We start from the raw sequence: 23,935 nt of genomic DNA, 5'->3' as shown, positions 1-23,935 counted from the left end.
TTCGATTCCCGGCGGGAGCAGGGATTTTTCCTTCTCCGAGATGAGTGGGTGTTGTTGTGTCGTCTTCATCATCGTCATTGGTGCCGAGTACGGACGGAGGAAGGCAATGGCAAACCACCTCCACTAGGACCTTGCCTACTACAGCGGTGCGGTTCTACTGCATCGTCCCCTACGCTCATTGGAGTATGGGACTTCATCATCATTTCCAAAGTAAAAATTCACGGAGCACACGAAAGCAAATGTAAGCTTTTCGATTGTCAACAATAAACTAAATATTAAAGACAAATGAAAATGGAAACATACGTGAGGAACATGTGTACCGACATGCCAAAGGTTGCTTTTTTAGAAGATGCAACATGTCCACTAAAGAGACAGCTTACACTACACTCGTTCGTCCTCTGTTAGAATATTGCTGCGCGGTGTGGGATCCTAACCAGGTGGGATTGACGGAGGACATCGAAAGGGTGAAAAAAAGGGCAGCTCGTTTTGTATTATCACGTAATAGGAGAGAGAGTGTGGCAGATATGATACGCGAGTTGGGATGGAAGTCATTAAAGCAAAGACGTTTTTCGTCGTGGCGAGATCTATTTACGAAATTTCAGTCACCAACTTTCTCTTCCGAATGCGAAAATATTTTGTTGAGTCCAACCTACATAGGTAGGAATGGTCATCAAAATAAAATAAGAGAAATCAGAACTCGAACAGAAAGGTTTAGGTGTTCGTTTTTCCCGCGCGCTGTTCGGGAGTGGAATGGTAGAGAGGTAGTATGATTGTGGTTCGATGAACCCTCTGCCAAGCACTTAAATGTGAATTGCAGAGTAATCATGTAGATGTAGATGGTAAAAAAATTGAAAATCGTATGTATTAAGCCTGCGAAATTAAAAAGATTCCAGTTACTTTTTGGTCTCACCTCGTACATAAATGACATAGTAGACAATCAGAACTGCGCTCTTCGATTGTTTGCAGATGATGCTGTCTTGTGAAATCATCACATGTCCAAAACTAATTGCAAAATACTTTAGACAAGATATCTGTATTGTGCGAAAAGTGCCGGTTGACTCTAAATAATGAAAAATGTATAGTGATCCACATAAGAGCAAAAGAAATCTGCTACATTTCGGCTACATGATAAATCACAGAAACGAAATTCTTAGGGATTGCAAATACATATAACTTAAATTGGAACAATCACATAGATAATGTTATGGGCGAAACAAATCAACGACTGCTATGTATTGGCAGGACACTTAGAAAATGTAACACTAACAGGTGTCCTGGAAGACGCTGCTTACACCACGCTTGTCCGCCTTCTTCTGGAGTGGTGTGGGATTCGCATCAGGTGGGACTGGCGGAGAACATCGAAAAAGTTCAAAGAAGGGCAGTTCGTTTTGTGTTATCGCGAGATAGGGGAGAATGCGTCACGTACGTGATGCGTGAACTGGGGTGGCAATCATTAAAACAAAGGCGTTTTTCGTTGCAGCACGCCCACACACAAAGGGAGAAATGATCATCATAATAAAATAAGAAAAGTCAAAGCTCGCCCAGAAAGATTTTTAAGTGCTCGTTGGAGAGTGGAACGGCAGAGATAAGCTTGAATGTGGTTCGATGAACCCTCCGCCAGCCACTTATTTGTGAATCGCAGAATAATCATGCAGATGCCGACGCGATCAGCGAAATAACTGAGAATGGGCGCAATCCGATGATATAATATGCAGTCTAGCAATTAAATTTGTTAACATCGGATATAAATTTAATTAACATAAAGCCTTTTCTGAAGGATTATTCTGGAGGGTTGCCTTGTGTGGATGGTGAACAGTTCAGAAAAATTGGTAATTTGTGGTAAGGTCTTACGGGACCAAACTGCTTGGTCATCGGTCCCTAGGCTTACACACTACTTAATCTAACTTAAACTGACTTACGTTAACGACAACACACACACACACACACACACACACACACATGCCCGAGGGAGGACTCGAACGTCCGACGGGGAGAGCCGCGGAACAGTTCGGACAAGAAACGAATAGATGCTTTTAAAATGTAATGCTGCAAAAGAACGCGCAGTATTGCATAGGCACGTCGAGTAACTAATGAGGAGATACGAATCGAATTGTGAAAAAAGCTATGTGTTTTGACTAAAACAATGGATAGATTCATAGGACACATTTTGAAGTATCAGTGAGTCGTCAGTTCAAATGGTTCAAATGGCTCTGAGCACTATGGGACTAAACATCTGTGGTCATCAGTCCCCTAGAACTTTGAACTACTTAAACCTAACTAACCTAAGGACATCACACACATCCATGCCCGAGGCAGGATTCGAACCTGCGACCGTAGCAGTCGCGCGGTTCCGGACTGAGCGCCTAGAGTCGTCAGTTCACTGATGGAGATGTGTGCGGGGGTAAATTCTGTAATGGCAGACCACAATCTGACTACAGCGCGAGACTGGCCGCATCAAACCAGTCTTCGCAATGAAAATCACCAAACAGTGGTAGACTCTTTAGCGACTGTCGTGCGGAAACGGCTAGCGCGCCCTTCATTGTATGAGTGTGTAGTAAATCTGTATTTGTACTTACATTGTCCGGATCAGAAAACTCCTGCTCCAATTTAGTATCCCAGGAATCCATTGCTGTGAATTGGTGAGCACGTGTATGAGTCCAAGAGCCGAGTTTAACACGCACAGAAACACTTTCAAACGCGCTACGGTCACTACACTGGCGCCGAACGGAAACAAGAACTGGGCAGTTTGCGTGAAGACAGACCACGGGAGAGTGTGTCAAAGACTTCTCACAGAGAGACCTGTGCCAAAGACAATTCCACGCCGCCCCGGGCATGGGTGGGGGAAGTGCCATGTTAACAGCTACACGAACGGGTCGCTTCCGGCGAAGTGCAGGCGGTTGAGGGTTAGCCGGGAGGGGCGTACTAAACCGCTCCCCCTGCCACCCTAGGTGCAGGTATAAGGGCGAGTGGGTCAACAACCCCCAGACGGGCCGCTCACAGCTGAGTCCGTCACGCAAAACCCGTGCAGTAGGTGGTCCGTTAGGTGGCCGCGCTACGTAAACAAACATTACGGAGGTGGATATCAGTCGCTGCACGCTAAATGTCTGGTTACGTGGTCGCCAAACTGCGACCTGCTGATTGCAGGCGGTCCCAGTCAATTATTCCTGCGACCCGCGGTTCACAATTGTATTTTAGAAGGTGCGTCTGAAGAACTCGGCAATAAAAAAAATGTCGTGTGAGGAGGGCCTGCCGTCGGGTAGACCGTTCGCCTGGTGCAAGTCTGTCGATTTGACGCCACTTCGGCGACCTGCGCGTCGATGGGGATGAAATGATGATGATTAGGACAACACAACACCCTGTCCCTGAGCGGAGAAAATATACGATCCAGCCGGGAATAGAACCCGGGCCCTTAGGATTGACAGTCTGTCGCGCTGACCTCTCAGCAACCGGGGGCGGACTAAGAGCTCGGTGAATGGCCTCAGAAAAATAAAGGAAACAAGAGTTAAAAACAAGATACCTTCTCTGGCCTTCAAAGTAATCACCATTAGCTAGAGCACCCGTGCGACATCGGATGTAAAATCATGAAGAACTGCCAGCAAACGCTCCATGTACAATCGCTGGAACCACCGTGGTCGCGTCCAAAATCCGCGAAGCATAATCCTTTCAGAGCGAATTTCAGGCGGGGAAACAAAAAGAAGCCTGCGGGTGAAAATTCTGGAGAATACGAGGGTGTTAAAGGACTGTCACCTAGCGTTGGGCGAGAAACTTGAACGCGCAGATGTAGCGGGTATCGAACAAAGCGAAACCACGGAGCTTCGTGCGATTCTACAGGAAGCGTTTGCTGACAGTTTCCAGTAACTTTACATCCGGTCTCAGAAGGGTGTTCCAGCTTCTGGTGGTTACTTTGAAGACCAGTAAACGCTATTTTGTTCGTAACTCCTGTTTTCTTTATTTTTCTGAGATCGTTCACATAATTTTTCAGACGAACCTTGTTTAAAAACATGCAGCTAGCAACTAAAAGCCAAAGTCAAAAGTGTCAACTAATGTTAAAATACTCTTAAGAGCGAACTTTTCCCACTCAGTAACAAACAGAGCAATGAAAGACCCAAGTCAAAAAAAGGCCCCAGGACTAGACAACTACTGATAGCCTTTGAAGAGCCAGCCATGACAAAACTCTACCGTCTGGTGAACAAGATGTATGAGACAGGCAACTTCAAGAGGAATGTAATAACTCCAGTCCCAAAGAAAGCGCCGGCCGGGATGGCCGAGAGGTTCTAGGCGCTACAGTCTGGAACCGCGCGACTGCTACGGTCGCAGGTTCGAATTCTGCCTCGGGCATGGATGTGTGTGATGTCCTTAGGTTAGTTAGGTTTAAGTAGTTCTAACTTCTAGGCGACTGATGACCTCAGAAGTTAAGACCCATAGTGCTCAGAGCCATTTGAGCCAAAGAAAGCAGGTGTTGACAGGTTTGGAAATTACGGAACTATCAGTTTAATAAGTCACGGCTGCAAAATACTAACACGAATTCTTTGCAGATGAATGGAAAAACTAGTAGAAACCGATCTCGACGAAGATCAATTTGGATTCCGTAGAAATGTTAGAACACGCGAGGCAATACTGACTCTACGACTTATCTTAGAAAATGGGTTAAGGAAAGGCAAACCTACGTTTCTAGCACCTGTAGACTTAGAGAAAACTTTTGACAATGTTCACTGGCATAAGACTTACAGAAAGCTTTCGGCAATGTTGACTGGAGTACTCTTTCAAATTCTGAAGGTGGTAGGGGTAAAATACAGGGAGCGAAAGGATATTTAGAATTTGCACAGAAGCCACATGGCAGTTACAAGAATCGAGGGGTACGAAAGGGAAGCAGTGGTTGGGAAGGGAGTGAGACAGGGTTGTAGCCTATACGCGATGTTATTCGATCTGCATATTGAGCAAGCAGAAAAGTCAGCAAAACAAAAATTTGGAGTAGGAATTAAAATTTTTCAATATGGAGTGTAGGTTTGAAAGTATTTGCATGGAGTGTTGCCATGTACGGAAGTGAAACATGGGCGATAAATAGTTTGGACGAGAAGAGAATAGAAGCTTTCGAAATGTGGTGCTATAGAAGAATGCTGAAAATTAGATGGGTAGATCACGTAACTAATGGGGAGGTACTGAATAGAATTGGGGAAGAGAGGAATTTGTGGCACAACTTGACTGGAAGAAGGGATCGGTTGGTAGGACAGTTTCTGAGGCACCAAGAGATCATAGTACACGTTCTGAGGCCTCAAGAGATCACCAACTTAGTATTGGAGGGAAGCGTGGATGCTAAAATTCGTAGAGGGAGACCAAGAAACGAATAGACTAGGCAGATTTGGAAGGATGTAGGTGCAGTAGTTATTCGGAGATGAAAAAGCTTGCACGGGATAGAGTATCGTGGAGAGCTGCATGAAACCCGTCTCCTGACTGAAGACCACAACAACAACAAACAGAAATACAAATACAGTAAAATTTTAAGATGTGCTTAATTGTAATGGAAGTTGATGGATTGGGCTGTGAGTTAAGTAAAGTTGACCGATTATCACAAGGGCAAGATGGGTAAGTAGCGCAGGCATTGCGTGATAAGAGGATGGGAGAGGGGGAACGTTTTCTTGTTTGTCTTCTACATCTACATGGCTACTCTGCAATTCACATTTAAGTGCTTGGTAGAGGATTCGTCGAACCACAATCATACTATCTCTCTACCATTCCACTCCTGAACAGCGCGCGGGAAAAACGAACACCTAAACCTTTCTGTTCGAGCTCTGATTTCTCTTCATGCGGGATACTCTACCTGTGCTGCTAGAACATGTGCCTTTACAAGTACGACACAACATGTGGTTCATGCACGATGGAGCTCCTGCACATTTCAGTCGAAGTGTTCGTACCCTTCTCAACAACAGATTCGGTGAGCGATGGATTGGTAGAGGCGGACCAATCCCATGGCCTCCACGCTCTCCTGACCTTAACCCTCTCGACTTTCATTTATGGGGGCATTTGAAAGCTCTTGTCTACGCAACCCCGGTACCAAATGTAGAGACTCTTCGTGCTCGTATTGTGGACGGCTGTGATACAATACGCCATTCTCCAGGGCTGCATCAGCGCATCAGGGATTCCATGCGACGGAGGGTGGATGCATGTATCCTCGCTAACGGAGGACATTTTGAACATTTCCTGTAACAAAGTGTTTGAAGTCACGCTGGTACGTTCTGTTTCTGTGTGTTTCCATTCCGTGATTAATGTGATTTGAAGAGAACTAATAAAATGAGCTCTAACATGGAAAGTAAGCGTTTCCGGACACATGTCCACGTAACATATTTTCTTTCTTTGTGTGTGAGGAATGTTTCCTGAAAGTTTGGCCGTACCTTTTTGTAACACCCTGTATATGAAGACAGTAGTTTCTCGAAAGAACAGATACCATTGATGACGGTGCACCTTCTCTAGAATAAATGATAATTAATGGAAACCCTCAGCTGCCGACAGGTGTTGTTGACATACCTTGATGGGGACAGCTGAAAATGTGTGCCCCAACCGGGACTCGAACCCGGGATCTCCTTACATGGCAGACGCTCCATCCATCTGAGCCACCGAGGACACAGATGAATAGCGCGACTGCAGGGACTTATCCTTTACACGTTGCCCGTGAGATGCACATTCCGAACTGTCCAAAATCTACATACGTAATGTGCGTAACTCTTACGGGAATCGTCACCTTAGTGTGCGCGAGTAGTGAGTGGATGGGCAAAGTATCTATTAAGAACATTACGTATGTATATTGTGGACAGTTGGGAATGTGAATCTCGTGGGAAGCGTGCAAGAGATAAGTCCCTGCAGTCGCGCTATTCATCTGTGCCCTCGGTGGCTCAGATGGATAGAGCGTCTGCAATGTATGCAGGGGATCCCGGGGTCGAGTCCCGGTCGGGGCACACATTTTCAGCTGTCCCCATCAAGGTATGTCAACAACACCTGTCGGCAGCTGAGGGTTTCAATTAGGTATCATTTAGAAGCACGATTGTTGGTAAGTCTCTGTATTAGCTCTAATTTCTCGACTACTCTCATTGTGCTCATTTCGCGAGACTTATGTGGGAGGAAGTGATATATTGTACGGGCCTCCGCGGAAAGCATGCTCTCGAAATTTTAACAGGAAACCTCTCCGTGATGCACAACGCCTCTCTTGTAGCGTCTGCACCTGTTTTTTTTTTTTTTAAATCTCTGTAACGCACTGGTGCTGACTAAATGATCCCGTAACGAAACTCTACGCTCTTCGTTGGAACGTCTCTATCTTCTCTATCAGCCCTACATGATAAGGGCCCCAGACTGATGATGAACACTCAAGAACCTGTCGAACAAGCGCATTGTACGCCATACCTTTATCGAATGAATTGCATTTGTTTACGATTCTTCTATGATTCTCAGTCTGGCATGTGCTTTTCCTACTATTTGTTTAATGCCGCTTTGGACAAATACTCCTAGATATTTTACGGTGGTTGCTGTAATTATCTGAAATAGAGTATACACAGTAGTGCCCCAGTTTTTGTCTGGCATATTCCACGACACACTCGATCGTTCTCCGGTGCGTAGGTACATCCTGCGGTTCCTGGGATACTCCAGAGACCGGCTCGATGGAATTCTGCATTCGTGTTTTCTTTTCTGTCTCCCCGTTTGCCAAGGACGGCTATCCTTATCTGAGGACGCATCGCTGTTGCCGGTGAGGAGCGCAATCACATACCGGCCGACGTCACCCCTGTACTTGATCCAGTTGCTCGGATGGTGGGTGATGGCCCACTGCTGTGTTCCCAGTCCAGCTGTGATCACTGCGAATGCTCTGTTGGCCGCTCGTCTGCTGCAACTGTTCACCTCAGCTGTCTTCGCTGTGTTGATTCATGATATTCTGCCATGACCACCTATAGGGTTACGAATGTAATGGCCAAACCAGACTCTTTCAACCATAGCCATTTCTTGTTGAACGTCCATTCCAAGTCCATGGGTAGTACACGTTTCTGGGGAGTGCTCACTAACTAGTGGATGATCAGATCAAGACTGAGTGACATATGATTCATCTGAGTTTATTTCAGAGCAATGTCGAGTCATGATTAGAAACTTAATTAACTCTGCAAACCAATGTGCCACATCTGCTGCAGTCACCAGCAGACGCCTACTGCAGCGGCAACTCTGCAGACAGACCAGCGATGCGGGTTGCCGACTCCGCTGCGAAGTCTGGCTGACACAAGAGTGTTTACAAACAAGTACCACAGTTGACAACAAACACGTAGGTGCGGCCAACGTCGCTCAGAGGGCATCAACCAGCAGCAGAGGAAGCGGGCGCGACAATCGACGAACTGTTTCCTGGTGATCACGTGTGTGCAAATAGTCCCGGAAATATCCTTCCGCCCGGCCATTTAGCGGGCAGTTCTCGACACTCTGAGTGTGGAGAAGATCGACCGGTCCAGCGGTGTGCCACCTCGACCATCTCTTCCACAACGATCTCGGGACGTCGCTTCTGTCGTGTTATGCTATCCACCAACTGCTAACAGCCGACTCTGGTGTGGAACAGTTGTACAGGTATAGAGTCGAAGGGAACCCTGATTATAGGATTTAGTTGTAATTTGCTAGATGCGCAGAAGGGATCCTTATTGTTTTGTTGGTTTTGAAGAGTGTGTCACTGTTGATGGCTTATTGTAGTTCGCTTAATAAATAAGTTGGCAAAACGAGTTGTTCTTGCTCCATTGTTTGTTGACATGGCTGAAGGTATTCTGGGTTTAGATACTTCGTCGGCTCGCATCCTTGAGCTGTTTGATAATATGCAACACACAACTGCACTTCTGATTCAGCATCTGCAGGCTTTGACTAGTGTTCCTCCGGGGATGCCGGCGTTGGCCGCTCCTGTCGCGTTTCTGCCGTTTGACAAGTCTATTGAACCATAGAATATTTATGCAACTCACTTGGAAAAACATTTCCTTGCCCACAGAATCATCGACACTGGCCAGTGTCAGGTGATTTTTCTTGCCTATGTGGGTCCTGACATCTATTGCTTAGTGCAGCAGTTTCATCTGGAGATAGAACTCCATGCCCTCCCTTACGAACAGCTGACTGCCACTTTAGCAGAGTACTTTGATGCCCAGGTCCACGTCGCGGCAGCTTGCCACAAGTTCTTCAGCTGTCAGAAGTGTCCATTGCAGTCTTACAAGGAATGGATCATTTGCCTTCAAAGGATCTCCTGGGACTACTGGTTCTATTGTGCCAACCTGGGGTGTAAGCAGTCATATGGCTCGGCCCGCATTCACGACACGATTCTGGTCCATGCTCCTGACGATGCCCTGCAAATAGATCTGTTGAAGCTGAAGGATCGCTTCTTGGAGAGGAGTCTGTCAGTCATTCGTGCCCATGAACAGTCTTCCTGTCAGTCTGCAGCACTCCAAACCTCGCCGCAGGTCTTTGCCCAATGGCCACCCCGTCGTCGCTCAGGGCCACGGTCACCGGAGTGCCGGCCACGCCGATGGTCAGCGGCGTGCACCCTGTCGCCGCCTCCTCCTCCTCCTCCTCCTCCAGACCAGGTTATGGGTTCTTGGGCTCAGCCACGTCTGAGGTTGCCCTCCTGTCATCGATGCTTTGTTACAAACCAGCGCCTCGATTGTTGTTTCTGGCAGGTGTTCTGTTCCACTTGTGGGATGAAGGGTCATCAGGCCGACGTTTGCCGCTCCTCTGCATCAGTGGAGGGGGGCCCTCACGGTGTTTGACCCTACAGAGTCTGTCTTGAAGGATACTCACCATCTGCTGAGTGTCTCCTTTGTCCAGATGGTCCTCCCACACACGACAGGGTCCACTGCTGTGACAGTCCAGATCAACGGGACACAGGGTCCTCAGCTACTATTATTGATGGTGACTCTCACCATCGCTTGGGTGCTCTGATGCTCTACCCATTCCCAACCCCCTTGAAGAGCTATAATAATGATATTATCTGCATGCAGGGGTGGTTCCGGGCACAGGTGTGATATCTCTCTCATGATGTCATTGCCTGTGTTTTGGTCCTAGCCACCCCCACAGCCACTAATCTGTTGGGAATGGATCTTTTTCACTCTCTTGGCATTGAGATCCATGAGTCGGTCCCAAACGTCCAAACTGTGTCGCCTGATGTTCTTTTAAAGGAGCTTTTCGGTTCCTTCCCTGATGTCTTCCCTGACTCTCTCTGGGGAGTTTCTGATTTCGAAGTGCACATCAAACTACTTCACTCAGCGGTTCTGAAGTTCCACAAGGCTTGTCCAGCACCTTTCTCCCTATGGGGTGCCCTATAAAAGGAATTGAGTCACCTCGAGGAGGTGGGAATTCTGACACTGGCTCACCACAGTCGCTGGGCTTCACACACTGTCATCCTCGAAAAACCGAATGGCTCCCTCTGGGTATGTGGCGATTTTAAAGCCACCGTCAATGCCCAGTCTGTCACTGACTCTTACCCCATCTCGAAGGTCGACTGTATTCTGTCCAAGTTGGTGGGTGGAAAGACCTTCACCAAGATTGATCCTCGGGAAGCATACCTCCAGCTGCCAAATGATGCTCCCTCTCAAGAGATTCTCATCATCAATACTCCCTTTGGGCTCTGTTGGTACAACTGCCTTCCCTTTGGGATCCCCAGTGCTCCAGCAATCTTTCAACACTTTGTGGAGTCTGTGACCAAGGAGGTCCCAGGCACTGCCAATTACTTAGATGACATCTTAGTCACAGGAATCTCGGCCCCAAACTTAGTGCAGAATGTTTGGCGACTTTTCAAGGTTCTGCAGGCTGTGGGGTTGCAGTGCAACAGAGCCAAATGTCAATTTTTTGTGCCACAAATGACCTATCTCGGCCATGTCTTGAGCGCCATGGGCATTCGCCCAACGCCGCAATACCTCAAGGCTATTCAGTGACTTGTGACGCCGACAAACATCTCCCATCTCAAATTTGTCTTGGGTCAGCTTAACTATGATTGGTGTTTCATTCCATATGCTGCGGCTCTGGCAGAGCCTCTGCATCACCAGCTTTGCAAGAATGTTCCCTGGACCTGGTCGCTGGATGTGATTGAGCTTTCCAACATCTGAAATCAGCTGTTTGTGCTCCACCATGCCTCATCCCATACGATCCCGACAGGTCTCTTATTTTGGCCAATGATGCATCGGATTATGTGCTGGGGGCTATGTTGTCTCATATCGTTGATGGTGTAGAGCGCCCAGTGGCTTTCGCCTCGAAAACCCTATCACATGCACAGTGCAACTGTAGCCACATCGAAAAGCAGGTCTTAGCCATTTTATTTGGCTTCAAGAAGTTCCACAACTTCATCTATGGCCACCATAGCAGAGTACTTTGCCACCATCTATGGCGGTGGTGAGAGTCACCATCAATAATAGTAGCCGAGGACCCTGTGTCCCGTTGATCTGGACTGTAACAGCAGTGGACCCTGTCGTGTGTGGGAGGACCATCTGAACAAAGGAGACACTCGGCAGATGGTGAGTATCCTTCAAGACAGAGTCTGTAGGGTCAAACACCGTGAGGTCCACCTCCATGGGCCACAAGCCCTTGGTTTCTGTGTTTGGCGCCAGATCTGCCATCCCTACCCAGACTACTCACTGTCTGTTCCTTGCATGGTACATCTACGACATCCATTACCGGGCCACGGCCCTCCATGCCAATGCTGATCATCTTTCTCAACTTTCCGTGGAGGCCGATTTCGACTTCGATGGTGAGCCGGTTGTTTGTCTTCATCTGGGTGCCATGGCCTCCTCCACCATTGCCGCATTGCCACTTAATGCCCGGCTCATCACACAGCACATGGTTCTCTGGACGATTCTGCACCATGTTCAACTCTGGTGGCTATATGATCGTCATCAGGTGTTAGACCCAGAGGTTTGGGCTTACTGGCCTCGTCACAACGACTTTTCCATCTGTGACAGGGTTCTTTTTCTCTTTGGGGACACTGACCATTGGCGTCTTGTGATACCATCCTCCTTCCATCAGGGGGTCTTCGAGCTCCTACATGTTGGGCACTGGGGGATCATCCTGACGAAACACCTTGCCCACCAATATGTTTGTTGGTGAGGAATGGACAGCGACATCACCCACATCGTGGTTGCTGCTCCTCCTGTCAGTGTCAGCAGTTGGCTCCGCCACAGCACCTGCTTCTGTGACCTCCAACTACAGCCCCATGGTCCCGGTTCCATCTGGATTTGCGGGTCCATTCATAGTGTCCTACTAGCTCATTTTGGTGGACGGTGGCAGTGGTTTTCCATATGTCACCTGCGTGTCCTCGACGACCGACTCTCACGCCATTCAAGCCCTCTCTAATATTTTCTCCAGCAAGGGTCTACTGGAGGCTATTGTCACGAACAACAGCCTGCAGTTCTCATCGGCAGTGTTTACTCTCTTCTGCGCTACATTGGGCATCCAGCTACCCATATGGCGCCCTTCCATCCCGCATCCAATGGGTTAGGTGAAAGGTTTGTCCACACGTTTAAATCGCAGATGGCCAAACTGAGTCAGCATCACTCCCTGTCATTTGCCCTCGACCTCTTCCTGTCTGCTTATCATTCTTCTGGTCATGATGGATCCTCTCCAGCTGAGAAGCTACACGGCCGCCCTATCGAACGACCTTGTCACTCCTGTTTCCTGCTTCCCCTCGGCTGGCTGCTCCGGTCTCGGAGTGGCTGCGCTTCTCTCCACAGGATCCAGTCTGGACGTTGGTGTTCTCCAGGGGCCGCCCCCGCTGGGTTCCCGCCGATGTCTCCACACTTTTCGATCGCAGCATGGCAACTGTCGTCCTCGACGACCATTCCCTCTGACAGAAGCACTTCGACCAGCCTGTCGTGGGCTGGGCTTGGCACTGGCATTGTCTCTGGCACTACGCCTTTGGTCTGAGGTCTTCTGGTAGGCTGGGGGTCGATCGGACGTCCCTTTGCTGTCACCGCCGTCGCAGCCGTCACCAGTGCAGCCGCCTCGCCCTTGGGAGGGGTGGGAGAGGAGGACTGCTGCAGTCACCAACAGATGCCTACTGCAGCGACAACTCCTCAGACAGACCAGCGATGCGGGTTGCGACTCCGCCGACACAAGAGTGTTTACAAGGAAGTACCACAGTTGACAACAAACACTTAGGTACGGCCATCGTCCGTCAGAGGAGATCAATCAGTAGCAGAGGAAGGGGGCGCGACGATCGACGAACTATTTCCTGGCGATCACATGTGGGCAAGTAGTCTCTGAAATATCCTTCCACTCGGGGATAGGTAAACCGGCGCCAGTCCGTTCAGCGGGCCGTTCTCGACTCGCTGAGTGTGGAAAAGATCGGCCGGTTCAGCGAAGTGCCACCTCGGTCATCCTCTCTTCCGCAACAATTGTGAGACGTCGCTTCCGTCGTATTACGCTATCCACCAGCTGCTAACAGCCTTTAACATTTTTAAATGTTCGGATAATAAGTTGCCGTCTCTTTATCTAAGAATAGATGATGAATGCAGCTAGCCGCTATCTCTGTGTAATGTCTTGTCTGTATAGACGTGTATCTGTTGCCTTTAAGATCCCTTCACCTCCACACATAAATCTATACAGTAAAGTAAGGCCCTCCCCGTTTATGGCTGATCCGTGATAAGACAGGCGAAAAATTAGACTAATGGAGGATTATTAGTATTATCTCTATTTTCATTCGCTCTGTCTCTTTCTCTCCTTTATCTATGTACAGTTTTTAGTATAATATTTCATTACGTGAAATCAGCCAAATAGGATCTTTGGTGGAGTCCTTCGTCTTGGTAATCAGCGGCTGGCTTGCTGTAAGAGATCTTTACATTTATTATTACTGTTAAACACTGCAGTCAGTCGGGAGAATCAATCGTTTGGACAATTTGTTCCTTTTACGAAAGATTGCGAATTCCAGATGTGTACGAAGCCTTTTTGGACGATTTAACACAGACTCAGCGATTGCAGGCTCCCTTCGACACAGCTGAAACTTCGCCACTAATTACAGGGCCAACGTGATCATCAAATGATTCAGAAAAAACTCATTCGTTCATTCACTCCAGAACAAAAAAGTCACAAACCTTATTTATGGAGGAAATTGTGTATTAAATCCATCTCCACTACATATCCAGATCTCCGGTGATTCCACGCCTTAATTATTTTCCGTTTACAGTCTCTTTCTCTTCAAACAAACCGCTAGCGGCACAAATGTTAATTGGCTCGCTTTAGCGAGAAGAAAAGCAGAATATGTATCTCTCAGAAACACGTCAATCCCTCAACAGATACTCCAGAAGGTGTCCTAGTTACCACTCTTAACAACCATGGAGAATGCATATATGCATCTCTGTTATTTCAAAGAATAAACGCACTAGAAAATACTTTGGCGTCGTCGAGCTGTCGCCGCATATATTACGAGGAAGCCAGATCAGATAACTTTTCCAAAGTGAATGAATGTGGATGGTTTGATTGAAAATGATTAATTGGTGCGTGGTAGAGAGTATTTTCTGTGGGGACATTACAAGCCGACTTGGCCATGGAACAGTTGTACAGGTATAGATTCGAAGGGAACTCTGATTATAGGAATTAGTTGTTATTTGCTAGATGCGCAGAAGGGATCCTTCTGGTTTTGTTGGTTTTTAAGAGTGTGTTACTGTTGGTGGCTTAATGTAGTTCCCTTAATAAATAAGTTGGCAAAACGAGTTGTTCTTGCTCCGTAGATTTAGCAACATCTGTGTCAGTCATGATCTGGAAAGGGTTTATCCACATCTGATATGTTTCACTGCAGTATTGTGTATGGTCTTGCATAGTGTTTGATAGTGCAACAAGTGAAGCAAGCACTTTCAGCTATAATCTTGTCGAAGATCATTTAGTGAGACTACTTTTCTTGTTACAGGGCTGGAACGCAGACATGTCGCAACCTCTTCAGTGTCGACAGTGGCTACAGGATGAACGACAACCAGTTAAGTAACTGCATCTTCACCCACCAGCTGCCGGCTGTGCATCGAAAAGCTACTGATGCTAATGAGGAATATAGAAGGAACTAACGGATGTAGTATTTTGTCAAAACACTTTTCTGCTAGACAGCAAGGGAGGAAAAGCAACTTCTCTCACAGAGTCAGCACGACTCCACGAAAGATGGTCCGAATACACCCTTCAGCTTTAACCGGTGACGTTATATTTCGACTAAACAGCATAGTTTATAAGAGTCACTAAGACAACCACAGGCGACATGTAATAACAGGTAGATTACGCCTTTCAAGGTGGCGGCTACAAGATGGACCATTACCATCGAAAATAGGCATAAGAAACACGCAGAATACGCTCTAAGACATATAAACAACGCACCACGAAAGAACTATCCGAATGCGACGTAAATCGTTAGATGTAACGTGCATATACAGACAAACAAGTGGTTACAATTTCTTCAAGAGAAAGACCTTCACAAAATGAGCAAGTCAATAATGTGTTGGTCCATCTCTGGCACTTACGAAAGCAATTATTCGGCCAGGCATTGATTGACAGAGTTGTTGTATGTTTTCCTGAGAGTTATCGTGCCAAATTATTTTCACTTGGCCTGTCGGATAGAAACTCTCGCCGTTTCGGGCGCGCGTTATCTCGCTTAAGTGTAAGCCTAGGATGGCTTGCCATAGAGGACGATAGAAGGGGGCGTAGAATATCGTCGAAGTACCGCCGTGCTCTAAGGGTGCCATGGGTGGTAACCAATGCGGTCTTCCTATGAAGAGAAACTGCACTCCAGACCATCAGTCGTGACTGTCCGCCCGTATGGTGGGTGACACTCAGGTTAGTACCCCACCGCTGTCCGGACTCGTCTAAGGCCTGGAAACGCATTGACTGACGTCTGATGTCAACAACCAACGCCCAGTCTCTCTTCTGACTGCCTTATCCAAAATTGTTGAAATAGTAATGTCTTGTACAGTAGCTTCGCACCTTTGTAAAAATAAAGTTTTAACAAAATGTCAGTTTGGTTTCCAGAAAGGTTTTTCAACCGAAAATGCTATATATACTTTCACTAATGAAATATTAAATGCTCCGAGTAACCGGAAGTCACCCGTCGGGATTTTTTGTGATCTCTCAAAGGCTCTTGATTGTGTAAATTATGGAATACTTCTAGATGAGCTCAAGTACTGTGGTATGAATGGGACAGCGCTCAAATGGTTTAAATCGTACCTAACTGGAAGAGTGCAGAAAGATGAAATACGCAGTTCACACAATATGCAAAAAACTGGTGATTTCTCAAACTGAGGAACAATCAAGAGTGAGGTACCACAAGGTTCGGTCTTGGGTCCTCTGCTGTTCTTAATATGTATTCATGAGTTGCCGTTCTATCTTCACGAAAATGCAAAGCTGGTACTTTTTGCCGATGATACAAGCATAGCTATCACACCCAACAGGCAAAAATTAACTGGTGAAATTGTAAACGATGTTATTCAGAAAATCATTAAGTGGTTCTCTGCAAATGGGCTCTTATTAAACTTTGACAAAACACAGTATATACAGTTCCACACAGTAAATGGAATGACACCATTAATAAATGTAGACTTCGATCAGAAATCGGTAGCTAAGGTAGAATATTCAAAATTTCTAGGTGTATGCTTTGACGAGGGGTTGAAGTGGAAAAAACACACTGAAGATCTGCTGAAACGTTTGTGTTCAGCTACTTATGCTATTAGGGTCATCGCAAATTTTGGCGATATACATCTGAGTAAATTAGCTTACCACGCCTACTTTCATTCTCTGCTTTCGTATGGCATCATTGAGTGAAAGAGTGTTCATTGCACAAAAGCGTGTAATCAGAATAATTGCTGGAGCTCATACAAGATCATCCTGCAGACACTTATTTAAAGAGCTAGAGATCTTCACTGTAGCCTCGCAATATATATATTCACTTACGAAATTTGTTATTAACAATCCGAACGAATTCAAAAGTAATAGCAGTGTACATGGCTACAACACTAGGAGAATGGATGATCTTCACTACTCAAGGTTAAATCTAACTTTGGCTCAGAAGGGGGTAAATTGTGCTGCCTCAAAATTCTTTGGTCACGTACCTAATAGCATCAAAAGTCTGACAGGTAGCCATATAGCATTTAAAAGGAAATTTAAAAAAAAAAATTTAATGCCAACTCCTTCTACTCATTAGATGAATTTTTGGATATAGTAAGTTGATAATTTCCCCAACCCCTACAAATAAATAAATAAATAAATAAATAAAAAGGAAGTAAAACAGACCCCAACAACTATCGTGTAATCTTTTTATTGTCAATAACATACAAAATTCTGTCTAAAGCCCTACTAAACCGAGCAGAACTTCAACTGGATTCAAAACTAGGCGAATACCAAGTTGGATTCAGAAAAGGTCGATCATGCGTAGAACAAATCCTTAACTTGAAAAACTCAATGAAATATTTGCATAGTACTTCAAACAAAAGTTATGTCATCACGTTTGTCGACTTTAAAAAAGCATATCACAGTATAGACCGAGAATCCCTTTTTGAACTATTAGCAGAATTTCGACTGGATCAAAAGATAACAAACATCATAAAAGAAACACTCACCGAGACCAAATCCAAAGTAAAATTTATGGGAGAATTGAGCACAGAATTTGAAATAGACACAGGAGTACGACAAGGGGATGCACTGTCCCCAGTGCTCTTCAATTGTGCTCTTGAAAAAGTTTTTAGAGAATGGAGAAAAGCAGGTGCACCAGCACACAGACTGGGACCAAGACGTAAGGGCGTAGAATTAGACTGTTTAGCATTTGCTGACGACATGGCACTGATCGCACAAGACATTACCGATGCACAGAAACAGCTAGAATTATTACAAGAGCAGACAGAAAAAATAGGATTACAAATTTCATTTGAAAAAACAAAATTTATGACTGACATCAAACATGCACCTTCTGATCTCAAAATTGGTAATAACTACATCTCTGGAGTAAAAGAATTTAATTATTTAGGTGAATGTATCGCAGAAAATTGTAATGAAAAGAAATCTGTCAGATCAAGAGTCCAGAACATGGAGACTGCGTTTCAATCAACAAAAAACATTTACAACAAAAAGAGTCTCTCGTGGAACTGCAAAATACGACACTATACAACAGTAATTAAGCCCGAAGCTCTCTACGCATCTGAGACACTAAACTTTCAACACAGAACACTAAAAGAGGAATTAGAAGTGAAAGAACGTAAAATAATGAGGAAAATCCTAGGACCAAGAATTAAAGAAGGTGTGCATTATCCAAAACCCAATGCAGAAATATCTCCAAAATAACAGACACAATGCGCATGGGAAGAATCCAATTCATGAGGCATTTAGAAAGAATGGACTCAAACAGGTTAACGCACAAAATCCATACATTTTTAAAGAACAAAACTGCAAGACCGAACTGGTACAAACAGACGGAAAAAGACTTAAGAGAATTAGGGTCTCCAAATCTACATGATGGAAATGAAATCAGGAAAATCACAAACACACGGGGTTTTGAGGAAGAAGAGAGAAAAACTAACCGACATACGTGCTCTACGCAACGAAAGCTAGCCAATTCGTTGTTTATGAAGGAATACTGGGCGAAAAGGAAGGCCAACAAATGTTGATTACGCGTGGTCCTAAGTGATCCATCCGCGAAGAAGACGAAGTAAAATATTAAGTGTTCAAAATGGTTCAGATGGCTCTGAGCACTATGGAACTAAACTTCTGAGGTCATCAGTCCCCTAGAACTTAGAATTGCTTAAAGCTAACTAACCTAAGGACAGCACACACACCCCCATGCCCGAGGCAGGATTCGAACCTGCGACCGTAGCGGTCTCGCGGTTCCAGACTGTAGCGCCTAGAACCGCACGCCCACTCCGGCCGGCAATATTAAGTGTCATGTAATATTTTGTGTAATGTAATATCTTGTATAGACACCTTTTATTAACCTGACACGTACCACATTATTACGAAGTTTCGTATTCATGATCTATGGAACTAATCTAATCTAATCTGATTGTCTTCAGCGATGAGCCCGCTTCGGATTGAGCCCCGACAACGAGCGAATTGAGCCCCGGACAGCGTTGGCACACCAAGCTGGCTGTCGCCTGCCTTACAGCCCTGCAACCAGGAGCGATGGCCTGGGTTGCCATTTAGAACGCATTTGGTTGTCGTCCACGGCGCCCTTACAGGACAGCAGCACGTCTACGATATTCGACGACTCTCTCGACCGTCAATACGGGTTGTATGTATCTGCCCTGCTACCCCCTAGAGTTCGCTTTCGCCGCCTCCTTCAGAAACTTGATTTTCCACTCCCTGCAACCTTTAGAGTGGGCGAGAGCCCAACGCCACCTTGGCTCCAGGTTCGCGTTCATCTTGACCTCAGCTCGCTACCAAAGGAGGTTACCCCAGCTTCGGTATACCGCTCGCGGATTTGTCGAACTTCGTTCGAAGTTCATTAATACGATCTTCATTTATACGGATGGCTCTAAGACCAATGACGGTGTCGAGTGTTCTTTTATTGTCGGGGCACACAGTTTCAAATACCGGCTCCATGGCCATTGTTCGGTCTTCACAGCTGAGCTATTTGCCCTCTGTCAGGCAGTTCTTTACATCCGCCGCCACCGACATTCTGCATATGTCATCTGCTCCGATTCCCTGAGCGCCGTCCAGAGCCTCAGTGGTCCGTATCCGGTTCACCCTTTCGTGCACCGGATCCAGCGCTCTCTTCAGCAGCTGGCGGACGACGGTTCTCCGGTTACCTTTATGTGGGTTCCTGGCCATGTCGGTATCCCTGGGAACGAAGCTGCAGGTGCCGCGGCCAAGGCTGCGGTCCTCCAGCCTCGGCCAGCTTCTTGTTGTGTGCCTTCATCTGATTTTAGCAGAGTCATTTGTCAGCACATTTTATCGCTGTGGCATGCCGATTGGTCTACACTTACTGAAAACGAGTTACGGGCCTCGAAACCTCTCCCCGCGGCTTGGACGACCTCTTCCCACTTCACGCCCTTCTGGTCGGGAGGAGGTCGTTTTGGCCCGGTTACGGATTGGACACTGCCGGTTCAGCCATCGCCATTTGCTGACGGCTGCGCCGGCGCCGTTCTGCTCTTGTGGGCAATTGCTGACGGTACGCCACATTTTAACGTCCTGTCCGAATTTTAATACACTGTGCATTAATCTTGGGCTGCCATGTACTCTGGATGGAATTTTAGCGGATGACCCAGGAGCAGCTGCTCGCGTTCTTTGTTTTATCCACTTGACAAACCTGTCTAAGGAAATTTGATTATGCTGTTTTCTTTTAATCCCTTGCCTGTTAATGTGCCTTTTATAGTGCTGTCCTTTTTAGTTGCTGTTTTAACGTTGTGTTCGCAGTGCGCTCATAACTTAGTCTGGGCGCTAATGACCACTGTAGTTGTGCGCCCTAAAACCACAAAAAAAAGAAAAGTTTCAACGCGGCCTCTTGTTACCCTTCATGGAAAACCATCCTGGGCTTACATTTCAGCAAGATAATGCCCGCCTGCACACGGCGAGAGTTTCTAGTGCTTGCCGAACCCTACCTTGGCTAGCAAAATCGCCGAATCTCTCCGCACATGAGAACGTATGTAGCATTATGGGCAGGACCCTCCAACCAGCTCGGGATTTGACCATCTGACGCGCCAGTTGGACAGAATGTGGCACGATACCCTTCAGCAGGACATCCAACAATTCTGACAATCAGTGCCAAGCCGAATAACTGCTTGCATAAGGACCAGTGGTGGACCAAGCGTTATTGACTTCCTCTGTTTGTGAAGCTCTTTCCTCTTGAATAAATAATCAAGTCTTTCTGAAACTGTGATTATTTGTTTGTCTATACACGTACATCACATCTACCAACTTCTGTCCCATTCGGGTCATTTCTTCGTGGTGACTCAATCTTTTTGTCTTGGAGCGTGTGTCAATCATGTAATGGAATGAAACTACCTGGACAGCCGCGGGAATTACTGTGTTGTGGGCAGGGACAAACTAAACATGCTACAGTAACACTAACATCATTCCAAGAGAGCTACATAACTGGAACATAAGGCATATGAGTATCTCCAGAATGAACCTAACAAAAAAAAGCACTAAAACACAAAACTGGAATCGAATATTTCACTTGAAGTATATAGCTTAAATGCAAGCAGAAAAACTAGACACACCCCCACAAAACAACCATGTAATTGGAAAGTGATATACACAGATTACTTCAAATTAACCGAACGAAAGTATAGAAAAGCACACAATTGGAATCGAATACTTCGTTTGATCCGTATAGCTCACACGAATGTAGCGATACTAAACTCCACTCTCTAAACGGAATTAACGAGACAAAAAACTGAAAAGCCTCTACAAGAAAACTGAAACACTTTCAGATAGTATGCGAGAAAGGAGGATAAATTTCTATGGTCATCTTCTCAAAATGAACTCCAACAGATTAGCTAAACACATTTTTAACTTTTTCCGTAACCGGAAAACGAAACCCAACTGGTTTAAAGAAACTGAGAAAGACCTAGTAGAATTAAAGAGTTCAGAAAATTAACTTATTGATCGAATAGCTAAATTAATTACTAAAGATGAGAACATAAGGTTCCAAGACAAATCTACACTAAGCTCCAAACCCTTCATCTCGGAAGAAGAGAGGAAAAGAAGACCTGAAAAAATGAAGAAATACTGGGCCCTAAGAAAAGGACAACGCGCAAAAAAAATGATTGATCCAGCGTACCGCAAAGAAGAAGAAAGTGAGCTTTCTTTTCCACAAGAAAACTAAAATCTTACACGAAATGGAAGAAACTCATAAAACAAACTTACGTATCACAGACAACTACGAATTAACTCATCCTGGTCACACACACACACACTCACACACACACACACACACACACACACACACACACAAACCGTACTGCAAACAACAAAATATTCAAACGCAGCTCTGAAAGGAAGGAAGAAAAATTGGGTTTAACGTCCCACAACTCCAAAGCAAATGAGAAAAACAAACATCCAATCTAAAAAAAACCAACAAATTTCAAACGAAAACTAACAGCTCAAAAACCAAAACAAACTAATAAGCACTAACTGCCAAAGACCCGATACCATTCAACTAAACAGTTACCACAAAATGCATCACAAAAACAAACATCCACCACAGGAGTGAGCCACCGGTGACAATAACACGATCCCTGTATTTAAAAAAAAAAAAAAAACAGTTTCAAATATGTCGCGTTTCCACGATGTCACATTCGAAAGAAACGGCCAAATATTGGCAACAACCAAGATGATAAATAAGACAATTACTCGTTTCACCCGCAGCTATGTGAGATATGCTCTTACCATTATATAATCCATCTGAAATCTGTCAGTATCTCTATGCTTCTTCCATGTATACAACCTTCTATCATGATTCTTGAACCATGTGTTAGCTATGATTAAGTTATGCTCTGTGCAAAATTCTACCAGACACCTTCCTCTTTCATTTCTTTCTCCCCATCCGTATTCACCTACTATGTTTCCTTCTCTCCCTTTTTCTACTCTCGAATTCCAGTCACCCATGACTATTAAATTTTCGTCTCCCTTCATTACCTGAATAATTTCTTTTATCTCGTCATACATTTCATCAATTTCTTCGTCATCTGCAGAGCTAGTTGGTCTCGTATAAACTTGTACTACTGTAGTAGGCGTGGGCTTCGTGTCTATCTTGGCCACAATAATGCGTTCACTATGCTGTTTGTAGTAGCTTACCCGCACTCCAATTTTTTATTCATTATTAAACCGACTCCTGCATTACCCCTATTTAATTTTGTATTTATAACCCTGTATTCACCTGACCAAATGTCTTGTTCCTCCTGCCAGCGAACTTCACTAATTCCTACTATATCTAACTTTAACCTATCCATTTCCCTTTTTAAATTTTCTAACCTACCTGCCCGATTAAGGGATCTGACATTCCGCGCTCCGATCCGTAGAACGCCAGTTTTCTTCCTCCTGATAACGACGTCCTCGTTAGTAGTGTCCGCCCGGAGATCCGAATGGGGGACTATTTTACCTCCGGAATATTTCACCCAACAGGACACCATCATCATTTAACCATACAGTAAAGGTGCATGCCCTCGGGAAAAATTACGGCTGTAGTTTCCCCTTTGCTTTCAGCCGTTCGCAGTACCAGCACAGCGAGGCCATTTTGGTTAGTGTTACAAGGCCAGATCAGTCAATCATCCAGACTGTTGCACCAGCAACTACTGAAAATGCTGCTGCCCCTCTTCACGAACCACACGTTTGTCTGGCCTCTCAACAGATACCCCTCCGTTGTGGTTGCACCTTACGGTACGGTTATCTGTATCGCTGAGGCACGCAAGCCTCCCCACCAACGGCAAGGTCCGTGGTTCTTGGGGGGGGGGGGGGGGGGTACTCCAGAATAACCGAACGAAAATATATAAAAACAGACAATTGGAATCGAATACTTCGTTTGTCCTGTATAGCTCACAACAATATAGCGATACTAAACCCCACCCTCCCCCACTCTCCAAATGGAACTAACGAGATAAAAAACTGGAAACTCTCATTTCAGCGAGTTTTTTTTCCACAAAAAAATTAAAATCTTACACTAAATGGAAGAAACTCATAAAAAATACTTACATACCACAGACAACTACAAATTAACTCATCTTGGACACACACGCACACACACGCACACGCACACACACATGCACACACACACACAAACTGTACTGCAAACAACAAAATATTCAAACACGACTCTGAAAGAAAGGATGGAAAATTGGGTTTAACGTCCCACAACTCCAAAGCAGATGAGAAACACAAACATTCAATGTAAAAAACCAACAAACTGCAAACGAAAACTAATAGCTCAAAAACCAAAACAAATAAATATTCACTAACTGCCAAAGACCCGATACCATTGAGCTGTACAGCTACTACA

At 45.5% G+C, this 23,935-nt stretch overlaps 1 protein-coding gene across 1 annotated transcript in view; it reads left to right on the top strand.

Annotated features, from left to right (window-relative positions):
- The window catches only part of LOC124606602 (polyglutamylase complex subunit TTLL1), a gene marked incomplete at its 3' end in the record, with an annotated part of 186,825 nt that overhangs the window by 32,022 nt on the left and 130,868 nt on the right, over positions 1-23,935 (top strand). The window contains exon 3 of the mRNA XM_047138587.1: positions 14,885-14,950. Within this exon, the coding sequence (XP_046994543.1) occupies positions 14,885-14,950 (66 nt within the window). The remainder of the gene's footprint in view (positions 1-14,884; positions 14,951-23,935) is intronic.

The sequence above is a fragment of the Schistocerca americana genome, chromosome 3 (assembly GCF_021461395.2).
Source record: "Schistocerca americana isolate TAMUIC-IGC-003095 chromosome 3, iqSchAmer2.1, whole genome shotgun sequence".
Classification (NCBI taxonomy): Eukaryota; Metazoa; Arthropoda; class Insecta; order Orthoptera; family Acrididae; genus Schistocerca; species Schistocerca americana.
Note: the sequence above shows the minus strand (reverse complement) of the source record. Positions and strands in the feature narration are given on the sequence as shown.